This window comes from Carassius gibelio, chromosome B3 (assembly GCF_023724105.1).
Source record: "Carassius gibelio isolate Cgi1373 ecotype wild population from Czech Republic chromosome B3, carGib1.2-hapl.c, whole genome shotgun sequence".
Classification (NCBI taxonomy): domain Eukaryota; kingdom Metazoa; phylum Chordata; class Actinopteri; order Cypriniformes; family Cyprinidae; genus Carassius; species Carassius gibelio.
In genome coordinates, this window is record NC_068398.1 from 53,171,518 (window position 1) to 53,189,423 (window position 17,906).

General features: G+C 37.8%; 2 protein-coding genes across 2 annotated transcripts in view; both read right to left on the minus strand.

The window, feature by feature from the left end:
* LOC127953101 (KN motif and ankyrin repeat domain-containing protein 1-like) overlaps nucleotides 1-6,083 on the minus strand; it is a 6,774-nt gene extending 691 nt beyond the window's left edge. Inside the window, exons 1-4 of the mRNA XM_052551995.1 lie at nucleotides 5,945-6,083; nucleotides 3,857-3,898; nucleotides 843-3,281; nucleotides 628-714 (exon numbers count right to left, since the gene is read on the minus strand). Of these exons, the coding sequence (XP_052407955.1) occupies nucleotides 628-714; nucleotides 843-3,281; nucleotides 3,857-3,898; nucleotides 5,945-5,969 (2,593 nt within the window). The 5' untranslated portion in view covers nucleotides 5,970-6,083. The remainder of the gene's footprint in view (nucleotides 1-627; nucleotides 715-842; nucleotides 3,282-3,856; nucleotides 3,899-5,944) is intronic.
* A 3,100-nt stretch (nucleotides 6,084-9,183) lies between these two features.
* Nucleotides 9,184-16,736, minus strand: LOC127952300 (5'-AMP-activated protein kinase catalytic subunit alpha-1-like). The gene is made up of 3 exons (XM_052550687.1): nucleotides 16,227-16,736; nucleotides 12,695-12,821; nucleotides 9,184-11,722 (listed from the first exon to the last, which is right to left on the minus strand). The coding sequence occupies exons 1-3, from the start codon at nucleotides 16,512-16,514 to the stop codon at nucleotides 11,427-11,429; spliced, it is 711 nt and encodes a 236-aa protein (XP_052406647.1). The 5' UTR covers nucleotides 16,515-16,736; the 3' UTR covers nucleotides 9,184-11,426.
* Nucleotides 16,737-17,906: the final 1,170 nt, after the last annotated feature.

Below are 17,906 nucleotides of genomic sequence, written 5' to 3' on the forward strand. Positions count from 1 at the left end.
GCTATTTTTTATGTTTTTGGTTGTGCAGTTCAATTTAAATCTACATAAAGTTAAAATATGGGCTAAATACAGTTTATGTTAATCTCCCTTTCCTTGCAACTTAATATAAAAATAATAAATAATAAGAAATTAAGTCCTTTGTGAAGGAATCCTCATATTTTTGGATCCTTACCTTTAAAAAAAAGCCTAAAAACCACTGAAAACATCCCTTCTTATTCCTAAACACACACACTCCTTTATACACCACAAACACCTGCTAAAGGCTCTTTTTGTTCTGTAATAAGGAGTCCTGAAATGCAAAAATTCCTGTCTTTCAGAAACCATGCGCAGAGTAGTCTTCCAGTGTGGATGGTATTCATGCCTGTGTCGACCACATACCAAAAGACATAAGAGCATTCCTCAAGCCAACAGCGGCCCAAATATTCTAAGTGTAGGGTTTATTCAGCCAAAAAACAAACCAGAGAGTGCTATTTTCACCTCCCGTTTAAATTCCACTGCAAAAAGATTACTCTGGAAGAAAAAGTATCCTGCATGCATTTCTTCGTCGGGTGGAGTCATTTAGACCAGGATACTATACTTTTGCTTGCTAACTGACTTGAGCTGCTTTTGACACAAATAAATACATACCATGAAGAGCAGCAGACATCTGCAACTGCATTTGATTCTTTTCTTTAACTCTTGAAGTCTCATTTGATGTTTGGTTTCGTGCAGTGCCTGGGAATTAGTGAGAAAATGAAAGCAAGTTATCAGTTGAAACCACATAAAGCATCTAAAATGCCCCCCCCCCCCCCAAAAAAAAAAAAGCTTTCAAAAGGTAGATACACAAAGACACACATCATTACCTCCAATTTGTTCATCTAAAACACCACGGGACTGGAGAATGACCTCATGTTTTGACCCAGGGTGACTGTCGGTTAACAGGGTCTGTTGTTCTTTAAGTAATTTTTGCATGCGATCTATATAATGGTCAAGCCCAGGCTCGTTCTGCACAAACATCTCTCCCTCGGAGTTGCGTATTCTCCCGTCCCCCACTTCTACGCCAATGCTACGTGTCTTGACCGGATCTGGCAGACGGGATGGACCACATGCAATATTGCGTGTATGGAGTCCGATGAGGAGATTCTCAGTGATATTTGCCATTCCAACACCCATGTCACGTGTCATAACTTTAGGAACAGCAGGGGTGCTTGTACCTCTATCCAAGCATGCAGTGGTTCCAACCGAGCGCATCTGAACAGCAGCCACACAGTTGCAAACCTTCTTATCGCCAACTGCCAGAGATCGGGTCATTGCATGTGTTGTGTTGGTATGTCTTTCCCTGGTGAGTGTGTGCTTTGTGTTGGTGCTGGCTTCAGAGATACAGGCCTGCAAAGTGCTGGTGCTGCGCGAGACGGTGCAAAAGGCTGTGCTGGTACGCTGAGATACAGTCTGTGGGATTGCCATTACACCCAGGTCAACCCTTCGAACTGGGTCAGTGACAGTTCCTTGGGATATTAGTGATTTGACCGACCTGACATCCAAATCAACAGTGGAGAAACCGCAGCCCACTGTTTGGCTGTAAATGCTTCTCTTGTTCTCCATTGTCTCTAAGGTGATTGTAGCAGCATCACACATACACACGGTCGTCCCAACACTTTGACTGCGTGTTGTCACACACTTGCTTCCGACACACTGATCTCTTTGCTCTACTCTTTTGCGCATTTCCCACTCTTCCATAGGTGTATCTGGGCCAGACGATGCAACCTTCACCTCAGGTTTGCAGGAAACTCCAACACCAATGGAAATCCGCTCTAGTCCTCCTCCAACAACTGAATCCACAAGGATGGTGTGGTTTCCAACCCCAAGAGTCCGAGTTTGCGACCCTGTCTGGGTGGCAGTGCAGTTTACCTGTGGGTGCGCGGAGGAACTCTTGTCGGCACGGTTTCTCGTTTCTGCTTCCCGCAGTTCACTCCTCAGCCGAGTCATTTCTGCCTGGAACATTGCTTCTTTAAGCTCAGCCTCCAGTATCTGAATCCGGTCACTTAAATACTGAATGGTTTGCTGGTGCAGCTCGGTTTCTGCTTCCTTGTTGGATACCACCCCGAGCATAGTCTCAGTGACGCTGACAGCCACTGACTGAGTCTCAAGTTTGGCCTCAACAGCAACATCCTTACAAAAATTTAATTTGTCTTGATGAATGACAACAACTTCATCGATGCTCCTGTCATCTCCAACTGCAACAGACTTTCGATCCCTCATCTTGAAAGCCGAGGATTCAACACGTGCATCTTGGATCTTCCTTTCAAGCAGCTGCATTTCAACACTGAGCTGTTGAAAATCTGTCAAGCCAGAGATGGCACTGTGCTCCCAACCCTCCATCGCTGGTTTGCTGGGCAATTCTTGAACATTTTTGTCAATGCTAGAGCTTGATTTTTGAGTTTCATCTTTGCTCTTGACCAAGGCGGTCAGTTGTCTCTTTTCTTCCTGCAAAACAGAAATCTTCACCTGTAGGACAGGAATGGCCTTCACTTGCTCCTCCAGGTCTTTTAACCTCCGTAAAGCAGCAGCCATCTGATCCCTGACCATCTGAAGGTGGAGTGGGCTCACACCGCTCACTGGAGATGCCCGGCCGGAGCTTGAGGGGCTGATTTTAAGGGGGTTCCCCATTAACAATGTACCTTGCTTGGGCTGGTCTAGGACTGTCATCTTAGCACCCTGATTTAGGGCACTCCAGCCTGTGTATGGAGAAAGAGTACCACTAGAGCCAATACCACCAAAACTGGCCAGTCTACGCCGGGGCTGTGGTTCTGGAGGTCCTTTCTCATGTTCCAGACGCTTGCATGTTTCCATCAAAGTCTTTTCCACTAAGGGATTTGCTTTGTTTGGGGTAGGATTTTGTGTGGCTGGGGTAGCCATCCCATGTACATCCCTCTGAGAGGTGACTGGGTCTTGAGGGACCTCTGGTCTTTTACTGGAGGATTTAGGTTTGGAATGGGGAAGTGGGGGTCTTCTACTGTTAATAGAAGAAGAGGACGAAGAGGGAGAGGGTTTCTTGGCTTCATCACTGCTCACTGAGGACAGAGACTCTGAGGAAGTCCAGTGTGTGGGGTTTAGGATGCGCTGAGGCTCAGAGGCAGCATTTGCCACCCCCGGCCGCTTGTTAAAATGCAGTCGGCGAATGGTGTCACTTCGCTCAATATCATCCACGTATTTAACAAAGTCTAAATCAAGCTGGTACCCGTACGGTGTATCAATGCTGAATGGGCTACTCTGAAAATTGTCAGCAGAGATCTCACTCCAGTCTGTTTAAACAAAGAAGACAAAATGCCATGTGGAAATGTGGAACAGAACAGAAAATTCATATTTTAATATGAATGTGTCTACATAAGTTTTTTTGGTAAAAGCTAAAAATAGATTTCCAAGCCAAGAACATTACAATTTATGACATTTCTGTGAAAAAAAAAAGCATTCTTTATTAAAAACCTCAGCAGCAAATGTTGTTCTAAATTGAATGTGGCTAAAAGATTACATTTATTAATTTTCTTACCTGCAGGTTAGAATTTCCACAGAAAAAAAATGTAGGTCTAATAAAGTTCTAGTCAAGTTCAACTGTTCTCTTTTTCCTCTCTGTCTCTGTCTTACTCTGTCTGCTCTCCTCCTCCTGGAGGCCTTCAGTCTCTTATTCTGCATTTCTCTCCTCCCACTGATTTTTTTCATTCCCTTCCTCTTTCATCCACTCAAACTTTTCCTTTGAAAAGGAATAAAAACCATACTGACCAAAAAACAAACAAATCTATTCTCTTCAATTACTCAGAAAAAAGAGAGCATGCAAGTCAAAGCCATTTTGAAGATAATTTAAGGAGTTGCTGATTCTTACCTTGTGGATTAAGTTGGAACTGTGTTTCTTGAGTCATGGCAACTGTTGATAGACAATAGCACTGTTAATCTTTTCTCAGCAGTGGAAATGCTGGGAAATCAAGAACAGACAAGAATATATAATCAGAGAACAACATATCACCTAAGTGCTGTTGTTGTTTAGATGATGAAATGTATTAAATATTACTCAATGACAAAGTATTGCAACCAGAGCTCTGCTTATAATCTTACAGGTAGGTTTTTATCCAAATTGCAAGCTGTATTCCATGTAACAATTTAAAACTCAAGCCACTTCAATCAAACCACATATACACAAAAATATAAAACTAGACAGGTGTAGGATTAAAGTTTTGTATTGGTTTATTCATAGTTAAATAAACAGACACAAAATTCATGATCTTTTCATATACTGCCCCCTATTGGAGATATGAAATGTAAGCAGTCTCATGTAATTTTGCAATACACCACCCAAAGAAAGAGAGAGGCTGAAAGAATGAGAAAGACAATGATATTAAAAAATGTAAAGGGGTTGTTAAACTGTTTTTTTTTTTGGGGGGGGATCTTTTGGATCCTCTGGTTTGAACGATTTGCTCATGACTTGGACTGATTTGGTTCTTGCATCTATTCAACAAATTAAGCTATAATATAATATAAAGCATGTGTTTTATGACCCTATTAAAGTGCTTTTATGGTGCTTTTTTCATAGTGAAAGGTCCAGTCCCCTTGAATGGAAAACATTACATTTCTTTAAATTTATCCTTTTGTGATACTAAAAATAGTCATAGATGAGTAACTTATGTCATATATAGAGACAGAGCTGGGCGATAAAGCATAATGATTATATTAACAGTAACTATTAAAGAAATATATATATATATATTCAATTCTGGGCAAACTGTCCCTTTGATGCATATTTTTAGTTGCTGCAGCTTCAAGCAGGAGTTAATAGCTCATTGACACGCTGAGCTATAACTAACAACAAGCAAAACCATGTGTCCACCATGTAATGTCACTTCTTTTTGATTATGACAAAAATGAAGCATGTGAGAGACCCTGCAAAACAGGAGAAGCTTGCACTGTCACTGCAGACACAGCTATCTGAAACATGAGACCTGCTTTGGGTAAAGCACTGTCGGCAGAATTGCTTGGCAGTGAGAGGACGCGGACACATTGACACAACATTAATTTATGCATTTAGCAGATGCTTTTATCCAAAGCGACTTACAGTGTTACATGTTACAGCATTAAAGGCTTAGGTTATATCTGAGAATAACAACTAAGAAAATTAATGCAAAAAAAATAAATGACTGATGAAAAATAAAACAACAAAGTGATGAAGTTCTATATATATATATATATATATATATATATATATATATATATATATATATATATATATATATATATATATATAAATAGGCTGGAGAAAAACAAGTATGATCTGAAATAACTACTTGATAAACCATTAGTGCATCTAATATGCATATCATTTTCACAAAACATATCCTACTTTACAGACTACAAATGAACTTGATTATTAAATAACAAATGTCCATTCTGTTGACTTTGTCAGCACTTCAGCAAAACAACTAAAATGTAATCCTCAAACACAAACAAAGGTTGAAATACAATGAAAGAAAAGAAAGAGGGAAAAGCAATCTGGTTAGGTTTACTGGATATTGCATACTTTAAGGTAAAAATATGTATTTGTGCAATAATTGAAGTAATCTGCTCCTGGTACAGACCAGTATATCTTAGGCTCACTGGATTATATACTGATTTGAGACTGTGAGTACCACAGAGCCCAGAGCTTTAGCTAATACCACTCATTTTTCATTAAAGTAAACCCAACTAAAATAGAGAGGACAATATTAATACTTTCTATTTTGGTAGCAATAATTACTCTACCTTGCCTTGGGATATTTAAAATAATATTTCTTAATGATATTTACATACATTTAAATCCTCAAAAACGTCATGTCTGCCGCAATATTGTTAGACTGCCCAAAGAAACGACTTAATAATGCAAAATAACTTCCAAAAAGATATCCCGTCCGCACTAGTGCAGGTGAGTCCGTTGTTTACATACCAGAGCGAAGCGCAGCTTCCGACATCAATACGAACACTGCTCAGCTTTTCTTCTGCATTTACAACTGAACACTTTTGTTCATCTTGAAACAGTGCTCCCGTTTTGAATGCTTAGAGTAAACAGCCAGTCTTGGGGTAACTTTACCATGCTGCTCTGTGCTCTGAATATGCGTATGGAGGAGTTGCAGTTTACGTCATGACGCACTACGGCAGGTGTGCAGCAGAAGTCCATCAGCTTGAGTTCGGAATAATATTTAAATTTAAAATAAGCACATGTATTAGTTTATGGTATATATTTACATGTGGCAGCCTATGTATAAATATGAATTCGATTTTAAAATAGCATTTTTTATTTAACATAATAATAACTTATTATTCTACACAAAATTTAAGAATTTAGAAATCAGAAAAAGTGACATCAAACCATTAGTTAACTCTAATGATAAATGTCTTCAAGATTAAAGAGACACCTGCTAGTTGTTTTCTAAAGTACAAATCTCTGTGTATAAGATTAGAACAGGGTTATTCAAATCTTGCCCTGGAGGGTCAGTGCACTGCAGTGTTTAGCTCCAACCCTGATCAAACCCACCTACCTGTGATTTTCTAATGATCCCAAAGACATTGATTAACAGGCTCATTTTACTCTAGTGAATGAGAGTGGGTTTGTTTAGAAAGACTTTTACTGTACAGACATACCTTAATCTCTACAAAATCTAAAGAAAGGTTATTGATCATTTCCAAGATTATTGTGCAGGATAGTTTGTTTTAAACACACATTAACCTTCTGTGGGAAGACACTGCACATTGTAGCCTATGGGTTGTTTTATATAACAACCCAGGCATGGACTTTTGGTGACTTTTTAGACTTTTCAAATATGTTAGTGAATTTATCTGAGACTACACATGACACAGTTTTAAGTCTGGATGAGATATCAAATGTTTGGAGGTTTGATCATAGATACACCTTATCCTTTAAAAATGACTGATATTGACAGAATGATCAAATTCAGCACTCTGATTACTCTCACACAAATTAGGGAAATGCGATAATATTTTGTAATTATTCAAATCGGACAAATTTTCAAATTGTCGTAAATAAAATGTTGTGTTTCAAATCGGAATAAGAATTCATTACAAAACAAGGCATAACTTTATATACAGTATTGTTCAAAATAATAGCAGTACAATGTGACTAACCAGAATACTCAAGGTTTTTCGTATATTTTTTTATTGCTACGTGGCAAACAAGTTACCAGTAGGTTCAGTAGATTCTCAGAAAACAAATGAGACCCAGCATTCATGATATGCACGCTCTTAAGGCTGTGCAATTGGGCAATTAGTTGAATTAGTTGAAAGGGGTGTGTTAAAAAAAATAGCAGTGTGGCATTCAATCACTGAGGTCATCAATTTTGTGAAGAAACAGGTGTGAATCAGGTGGCCCCTATTTAAGGATGAAGCCAACACTTGTTGAACATGCATTTGAAAGCTGAGGAAAATGGGTCGTTCAAGACATTGTTCAGAAGAACAGCGTACTTTGATTAAAAAGTTGATTAGAGAGGGGAAAACCTATAAAGAGGTGCAAAAAATGATAGGCTGTTCAGCTAAAATGATCTCCAATGCCTTAAAATGGAGAGCAAAACCAGAGAGACGTGGAAGAAAACGGAAGACAACCATCAAAATGGATAGAAGAATAACCAGAATGGCAAAGGCTCAGCCAATGATCACCTCCAGGATGATCAAAGACAGTCTGGAGTTACCTGTAAGTACTGTGACAGTTAGAAGACGTCTGTGTGAAGCTAATCTATTTTCAAGAATCCCCCGCAAAGTCCCTCTGTTAAAAAAAAGGCATGTGCAGAAGAGGTTACAATTTGCCAAAGAACACATCAACTGGCCTAAAGAGAAATGGAGGAACATTTTGTGGACTGATGAGAGTAAAATTGTTCTTTTTGGGTCCAAGGGCCACAGGCAGTTTGTGAGACGACCCCCAAACTCTGAATTCAAGCCACAGTACACAGTGAAGACAGTGAAGCATGGAGGTGCAAGCATCATGATATGGGCATGTTTCTCCTACTATGGTGTTGGGCCTATTTATCGCATACCAGGGATCATGGATCAGTTTGCATATGTTAAAATACTTGAAGAGGTCATGTTGCCCTATGCTGAAGAGGACATGCCCTTGAAATGGTTGTTTCAACAAGACAATGACCCAAAACACACTAGTAAACGGGCAAAGTCTTGGTTCCAAACCAACAAAATTAATGTTATGGAGTGGCCAGCCCAATCTCCAGACCTTAATCCAATTGAGAACTTGTGGGGTGATATCAAAAATGCTGTTTCTGAAGCAAAACCAAGAAATGTGAATGAATTGTGGAATGTTGTTAAAGAATCATGGAGTGGAATAACAGCTGAGAGGTGCCACAAGTTGGTTGACTCCATGCCACACAGATGTCAAGCAGTTTTAAAAAACTGTGGTCGTACAACTAAATATTAGTTTAGTGATTCACAGGATTGCTAAATCCCAGAAAAAAAAAATAGTTGTACAAAATAGTTTTGAGTTTGTACAGTCAAAGGTAGACACTGCTATTTTTTTGAACACACCCCTTTCAACTAATTGCCCAATTGCACAGCCTTAAGAGCGTGCATATCATGAATGCTGGGTCTTGTTTGTTTTCTGACAATCTACTGAACTTACTGGTAACTTGTTTGCCACGTAGCAATAAAAAATATACTAAAAACCTTGATTATTCTGGTTAGTCACATTGTACTGCTATTATTTTGAACAAAACTGTACGTCTTTTGTAGAGGACACCAGGACAATGTTAATGAAGGCAAGTTAATCAGGCATTTTGAGGAGACACAAGTTAAGAGGGAAAGAAATTATAGATCAATATTCCTATGAAAAATTAGATATTTTTATGAAAATGTTGGCAAGTTATTACTCCCATTATAACACCCCCCCCCCCCCATTATGGTTTGCACCAAGAACACACTAATATGCAAGTTAGATGCAATGTATAGATACATTAAATAAAAAAGGAATATTAAATTATGGAAATTTTACGCATACACTGCATAAAGTAAAATAGTGTATCAAATCATTTTTGTATCTTCCATAACAGTACAAAGGTTAAAAATAGCCTGAAACATTAAAACTATCTGTTATATCAAACAGTAACCAAACATTTCTTTAGAAATAGTCACACAACATACACGATGTTTTCAAAAGAAGTCACAAAACCATTATGTCTTCATGTATCATTTTATTAGGCAGTTGTATTTACAAATAATCTTTTCAACTAAATTATTGGTAATTATCTGTAAATGTACATTGGCAAGCCTCGAGGTGCATCTCTGCCAAATAATCAACATAAATTTAGTTAAGAGAAGAACATAAACATTTTCTAAACTTGTTTTCGATGGCTGAATAAGCAACCTGTGGAGACACTGAAATGATTCCTTAGTGACAAAAGAGTAGTTAACATTTGAATTAGAGAACTACTCAGGGAAATAAACTATGAGGGGGAAAAAGAAAAAAAAGGGTAATGGGGACAGAGCAAAACTACATTTCTCTGGATTTGTCTTGAACTGACTTGCAAAGCATAGATTGTCAAGTTTTAGCTCTGAAATTAGGGTGCAGATTAGGGTGCAGTTTAGAACAAAATCAACATCATCCTTTTTAGGAAACTAAACCTTAACATGTAACAAAGACTAAAGAATTCCAAAAGGTCAAATCAGAATTACTGGCCTTAAATCTCCATTTCTTTTTGAGAATTTGAAACTACTGCATTTATCAGGACTAATAAAGTTATTTCTTTTATGCCGTTAAAATGTGAGTTAAGACATTAAGGATTTAAAATGTAAATAAGCTATGCCATACAAACCATAGAATGCATTTATTAATTTAAAACTGTTTATTTGAGCTTTTTAGCATTGAATTTGGGATTTAATTTGAACATAGCTGGAGCTCTGGACAGGCAAATGAACAAGAGCAACCTATTAAAAACCCATATTGTTTTCATTTTCACCTGTGAAGCATAAATTGAAAAACTGATCTGAAGAAGAGGATCACTTCTGTCAGTAAGCTCCTACATAAAATAATTTAATTGTGGTTCTTTTCTATGTGGATGTATGTAGGATTTCATTTACTACACAGTCTCATACAAAGGCACATTAAGTCACATGCAAGTAGGAAGCTCTCTCCTATCTTCAGATCTTGTGATTATGACATTGGCTTTGCAAACACAGGAATTAGACATGACTAGATGATTTGCTCAGGAGATCTATCAGTGTGCACAAACTAAATTCAGATTTAATACTGGGCCTGTCTGACTACAGAAACTTAATTTGTAAAAGTGGAGGGAATACAGAAACATTTGATTTCTTGCTTTACCAAGCAACAACTGTTTTGTAAAATAACTAAATTAATAGTAAAAAATAAAAGTTTTTGATAAAGCAGTGTATGGAATAAAACAATTTACAGCAATATAATCCAATATTTAAAAAAAAAAAAACATCAGTCCAATATCACAATTTTAATACAATCTACAACCTCATTTAAAGCACTGATAAATATAAATCCAAATGTATATTTAAATTCTTTATACGCAAATGTATGTAAAATGTGAGCAAATAGAAAATAAAAATGGTAAAGTGTGACAAATAAACAAAAATCTATGAAACAGAGGCAAAGACATCGCACTCCCTCAGGATAAACGGGTTTCATATTGGTCTCTTCCTTAAGAAAGGCTGACGTATCAAGTTGTCCCTTTGTGTTAAAGTGCCCACCATGTTAAATTGGCCCTGCTTTTTAAGATGGCTCCTCCTCTTGCCAGTAGGCCGCTTCAATGGGATAACAATTTGGACACTGGTCCACAAAAACTTACAGGTAAAACTGTGCAAAAGCGCTTTCTATCTTACTTGTCGTCCCACATGCCTCATAAGGGCTTTCTTTATACATTTCTTGGTCCGTTAAGAATTGCAACAGCATTGTGTACAGTACAGCTAGCTCAGTGTATAACTCATTTAAATGCACCTCTACGCCTCACTCTCTGCAAGGAAATCCTTTCCATAAAACCCAGAAAAGAATTGTAAAGCCATCTCTAAAAGAGTTTAGACACCATTAAGTGGCTTCGCAATCATTCTGACATCTTAACTGTGGTACACACACACAAAAACCCTCCATCCTTTTCCTTCTTGTACCTTTTCTCATTCTTCTTAAATGGCTCATCCTGGTGACTGTAGTGCCACAGACCATTCAGCTTGTTCATGCGAGTGGGATGCATGGAGTCTTGAGTCCGTCTGCATGCTTATTGCTTTAAAGACAAGCTTTAAAATGAAAACAGAGATAGAAGGACTGCTGTGGATGATGACACAGATATCAGAGGACCAAGAGGTAGACAGTATTCTAGAAGAAAGAGAAAAGAAGCGAGTGTGAGAGGGAAGACAGAGGAGAGAGAGAGAGAAGGCATCAGAGGAACCACAAGTTATCGTGCTAGCAGTTTGATGAGGTTGGCGCACATCTCAAAGAACTCTATGGTGTGACTTCCAGGGCGGGGGAGGATCTCTCCCCCTGTGGAATCCACTGAGGAGGTAAGAGAAGAAGCCAGAGAGCCTTCTGCCGCTTTCCCTCTGGATACTGGAGGCGTTGAGGGTGCCGACGCGTCACCCTTTGCTGCATCCTCACATTCGTTTTTCTCGTTCTTTAGGGTAGTCCGGTAGTTACCGACTGAGCCGGAGCGGTGAGGTGTGGCGGTCCCTGATTTTACTTCAATCATGTCATCTGAATGAAACAGAATATAAGACCTCAGAGAGTGAAGTACACAGAAACACGCTCTCAAGAACACTTCACAACAGGAATGAGAATCTTAGGGAACTAAATCCATTCAGGAATGATTACGGTTCCTTTTAAAACATTTGATTAAATATTTGAGATTTTAGCAGAAATTGTATAACAAAGGGTAACACTTTATTTTAAGGACCAATTCTAACTAGTAATCAAATGCTTTGCAGCATGCATATTACTAGCATGTTGACTGTTTATTAATAATTATTTAGCACATATTCATGCCTTATTCTGCACGACCACATTCTATATCCCTTAATCCAGCGGTTCTCATTTCCAGTCCTCTCAATCCCCTGCTCTGTACATTCTCTTTGTTAACACACATGATTCAGATGATCAGTTCATCAGAAATGAGCTCCGTGCATGAACTGTGTTCCCGACTGATATGATCCCTACACAGTGTTCCTTGCTCCCTGCTCTCTGTACAGGGGACATCTGTTGAAGTTTACCTCACTTCGGAACATTCATTCACAGATTTGTGCTGCGCAGCGTCTTTACACATGGACAACTGTAACATCATATACCTCCGTAAACAAATATTATTTAATTTCAAATCTTGCACACTTCAATGCACCTTGAATGGAACATATATGTACGCTTTGAACTGGAATCATGGCGAAATATCCTGTGAGCTCCACTTCGCAGGGCACTTACGTTCAAATAGAACAAACTACTTAAGTCAAAAGAGAAACATACAAAAAAAGGTCTTTAATTGAGAATCGCTGACTTAATCCTACCATATCTTAACAACTACCTTACTAAATATTAAAAATCAGCAAAAGAGTTTGGACATCCTGAAAACAATATATGCATTCAGTTCAACAGTCAAATTTCTTCAGTAACCACTCTGTGCATATATTTTTAAATTACTTATTGTAAATTAAGACATTAAAATAAAATCAATTTTACCATCTATGCTCCTGAAGTCTAGTAAATAGGTCCTGCTGTCCACCTGGTAGAGCTGGAGGCTCATCTTTGTGTGTATTCCAGTGACTGGGTTCTTCCTCCGCACTCGCAAATAATAAGGATTAACTACCTATCAAACCACAGAGAAAAAAAAAAAAACAGTCAGCAGAGTAAACAAGCCTTTTAACTAAAGGACTGTGCCGACTGAGACATTGCACTGTAACCTTGTTTTGAGGGGGTCTGGATAGCGTACTCCTGAACAGCAGTAAACACTTCTACTTGAGAGGATGTTATGAGATAAGATATAGAATGAAAACTATTATAAACAAAGACATGTGGGCCATTTCCGTCTAAAACTAATGACTCACTCAGTCAAGCATACTCAAACTTCAGCCAGATGAATTAAAACATTACAGAGACATATACATATACATATACACACAAAACTTCATTACTGGTAAGAATTGCTCACGGCCCCACAGCTGCACACTCGCTCGCCAGGCAAACTGAAAACACACACTGGTTTGGGCCTCTATGTTTACAGTCCATGCTCCGCCACTTTTGGATTAAACCAGGATGACTAATTAGTGACATTTACAATAACACATAAATATACATATAAACAACATCTACTCCACATAGGGCTGCATGATAATGACAAAAATCACAATTGTCGATTATTCCCTTGAAATTGTGATTATTAATTACGAATATCACAATTTACTTTAAATATGGTTGAATAATGTTATACTAAAACTAAAACAATGGAAAAACCCTTAAGATAACATGTACAAAGAAAAAAACATATCTTAAACATGCACGATAACATAAGTGGACTTTGAACAATTAATAGCCACTTTGAATGATTACGTAATTGTGGTATCCATAATTGTAATCGCGATTAGAAATTTGATTAATTGTGCAGCCCTAACTCCACATATACATATCTTTACATTATAAAAAAATGAACATGTATTAAAATAACATCACAACATTTCACAATTCCCCTTTAAGACACACAATGGACTCGTCAGCTTCCAGTTTCTTCGCACCAGTGCACCACAACACTATTGCCGCGTTTCCACCGAAATTACCCGGAACATTTTTACCAGGAACTTTTTTCCCAGGTACCTTTTTCCCCCCAGACCTGTTGCTTTCTGCGTTTCCACCGCGGTGTAAAGTACCGGGTAGATTAGGCAAATGACTGGTGACGTAGGTCTGCGCGCGTTTCTCAATACAAAGTACCTCTGATTTAAAAAAAAAAAAAAAAAAAAAGTACGCTGATTTTGGACGTGCATCCTCTGTAATCAGTTCAGACTTTGTGCATTCGACTGGGGAGTGTGATGTCTGCAACTACGCAAGTCCGGTAAATCTATAAACAGCAGCGTAACTATATACTATATATATATATATATGATACTTGATAACTTCAGTCAGCTCGTCTTGGCTACTGCAATTTTCCCTACTGTATATTTACAATAAAACGAAATATGATATCAAATACCACTGCCTCCTTTGTTTTCATTTAAGCATAATAACAACTGCAGAAATGTACTTAGGTCAGGGAAATGTGTATATGCAGCCATTACAATGAAAGAAATATTATATAGACTTGCCTTTTTTATTTTCATTTTAACATATAGATAAATTGAATACAGACCAAAGAAAACCTGTTAGATTTACCCCGCAGCTGAATTATATTTTATGTTTAACCACTAAAGACACATCAGAGCCAGCGGCGCATATCAGAAGATCTATTCGAGATGAGGCTGCTTCTCGGCGGATACATGAGGACTGAGCTCCCGCTGATTGAGTGGAGCTCACCGTCTACGAGATCGGCGAAACACATTTTTAAATAGGCGCTGTCTTTATAAATAAACCATAGATTTGAGTTTTAAACAACTACATTCTCGCCTGAAATACTTTTAAAATTACATTTCATGACACAATAACAGTAATATTTGAAAATTATCCGAATAAATGGTGGTTGAACTCAACCAATGCTGCGTGAACTCGGATCGCTTTGGCTACTGCAATTTTCCCCTCAGTATATTTACAATAAAACGAAATAGGATATAAAATACTACTGCCTCCTTTCATTTTCATTTAAACATAATAACAGCTGCAGAAATGTACTTAGTTCAGGGATAAGTGTAACGTTATATACAGCCATTACAATGAAAGAAATATTATATAGACTTGCCTTTTTATTTTCATTTTTACATATAGATAAATTGAATACAGACCAAAGAAAACCTGTTAGATTTACCCCGCAGCTGAATTATATGTTATGTTTTAACCACTAAAGACACATCAGAGCCAGCGGCGCATATCAGAAGGTCTATCCCAGGAGAGGCTGCTCTCTGCGGATACATGAGGACTGAGCTCCCGCTGATCGAGTGGAGCTCATCGTCTACGAGATCGGCGAAACACATTTTTAAATAGGCGCTGTCTTTATAAATAAACAACAGATTTGAGTTTCAAACAACTACATTCTCGCCTGAAATACTTTTAAAATTACATTTCATGACACAATAACAGTAATATTTTGAAAATGTTGATCCGAATAAATGGTGGTTGAACTCAACCAATGCATGTTTAGCGCCAAAGTCCCGCCCCCGAAAGTTCCGGAACTTTAAAAAAGTACCACCTCGCCAGCAGGGACTTTCTGGGGGGCATTTTTTTACCCGGAACTTTTATTTAGTTCCTGGTTCCTGCGGTGGAAACACACCAAGTACCGGACCAAGTCCCTAGTTCCTGGGTAAAGTTCCTGCGGTGGAAACGCGGCTTATATAGCCAGGCCACTGGCTGCTGCTCAGGTTTGCCCGGCCAATGGAGGCTTTATAAAAATTGACACGTTTCAGAAAGGCGAGGCATAGATATAACAAACACATTGCATTACACCAAATAGACAAAATAATATTATTTTTAGCAACGTCATATGACTCCTTTAAGAACCAAATCAGCATATCAGAATGAATTCTGAAAGATCATGAAAACGTAAAGGGCTGCTGAAACATTGATTTTTAATCGTAATATTTTACAGTTTTACTGCTTTTTTGCTCAAACAAATGCGGCTTTGTGAACATAAGAGACTTCTTTCAAAAACACAATATAAAAAATCTTACTGACCCAAAATATTTGAATGGAAGTGTACCACTAAACACAAATTCTGTCCTTAATACATTTGAGGTTCTGTTTAGCTCCAAGGTGTTTTAATAATGACTAAGATTTCTGTTAACCTTTTATTTGGCCTGTATGTGTGCGTGCATGAGAGAAAGAGAGAGTGGTCAAGTCATTATATATATATATATATATATATATATATATATATATATATATATATATATATATATATATATATATATATATATATATATTTATATATATATATATATATAATCTACCAATAGGCCACAAAACATATGAGGCAGAGATGGAATTTACCCTAAGATCATGTACCTCAGGAGGATTAGCAGAAGATACCAACTCATGCATACCAGGAAACATAGTGTGAAGTGTGACATGTGCTTACCTTCCACTCATAGTCCAACTGCTTCATAGCACGACAGACCTCACTCATGATATCATTCGGTCTGCTCTGGCTACGGATTCCTAAGTGCCACTTGGCCCGCCGGACACCGAGATGCTTGGACTTTTGGGGGTTAAGCTCATCCAGCGTGTGTCGAGAACGTGGCTGAGACTCAGTCACCAGGAATGGCACTCTCTCAGGGTGAATCTTTGTAGTGTGGTGCGCAGGCAGGTCATCTAGGAAACTGTCCGGGGGGCTAGAGGCCAAATAGAAATCTTTGGCCTCACTCATAATGCGGCGGTTGTCTATGATCAAGTGATAGGCCACAGCAAGAGGATCCTGGTGATTGCGACTGCAAAGAAAGGGAGGACAAAAACAGGACAGATGAGAGTTTATAGTTGTTTGGTAGCATTTATTTTGACTGCATTGACCCTAAAAGAGCTTATGTGTGACCCAGGACCACAAAACCAGTCTTAAGTTGCTGGGGTATATTTGTGGAAATAACCAAAAATACATTGAACGGGTCAAAATTATAGATTTTTCTTTTATGCCAAAAATCTTTACGATATTAACTCTTGACTCGAGAATGGGTCAATCGTTCATTCATTATCTGGCTCGGCTCGGTGTTCATATTCAGTTCTCTCTTCACAGCAGTTCAGTCAGTATACTGTTTGAGTACATGAATTACTACTGAATATCCAGACTGCTTTGTTTTGAACTCTCTCTCACAACAGACACGGAAGAGAAGACAATGCTGAATAAAGTCGTCGTTTTTGCTATTTTTGGAGCAAAATGTATTTTCGATGCTTAAAAAAATTCTAACTGACCCTCTGATGTCACATGGACTACTGATGATGTTTTTCTTACCTTTCTGGACATGGACAGTATACCGTACACACAGCTTCAATGGAGGGACTGAGAGCTCTCGGAACAAATCTAAAATATCTTAAACTGTGTTCCGAAGATAAAAGGAGGCCTTACATGTTTGAAACAACATGAGGGTGAGTCATTAAGGACATAATTTTCGGGTGAACTATCCCTTTAAAAGCGATTTACTAAATATTCAGATTTGTTGCACCTTCAGATTCCAGATTTTCAAATAATTGTATCTTGGCCAAATATTGTCCTATCATAAACCAAAAGATCAATGGAAAGCTTATTTATTTATCACAATTTAAAAAATTTCGTCACATATGCCAGTACGGCCCAGGTAGAAAAAAAAAGAAAAAAAAAAAGATTGAATTAAATAAGTCTAATTAGCAGAGAGACTTCTTTTATAGCAAAGGAAAATGAACATTTTAACCGTAATATACCCAAATGCACCAGAACCGCGATACTGACAAAAATTATGTATTTTTGGGATTTTGCCATTAATGACAATGAGATTTACAATGGTTTTTTTTTTCATACCAACTATGAACTTACAATGAAGTACATTTGTATTTTTTATTAAATAACGTTATGTATGTATATATATATATATATATATATATATATATATATATATATATATATATATATATATATATATATATATATACACACACACACACACACACACACACACACACACACACACACACACACACACACACACACACACACACACACAGTACAAAAAGTTTGGACACCTTCTCATTCTAAGAGTTTTCTTTATTTTCATGACTATGAAAATTGTAGAAT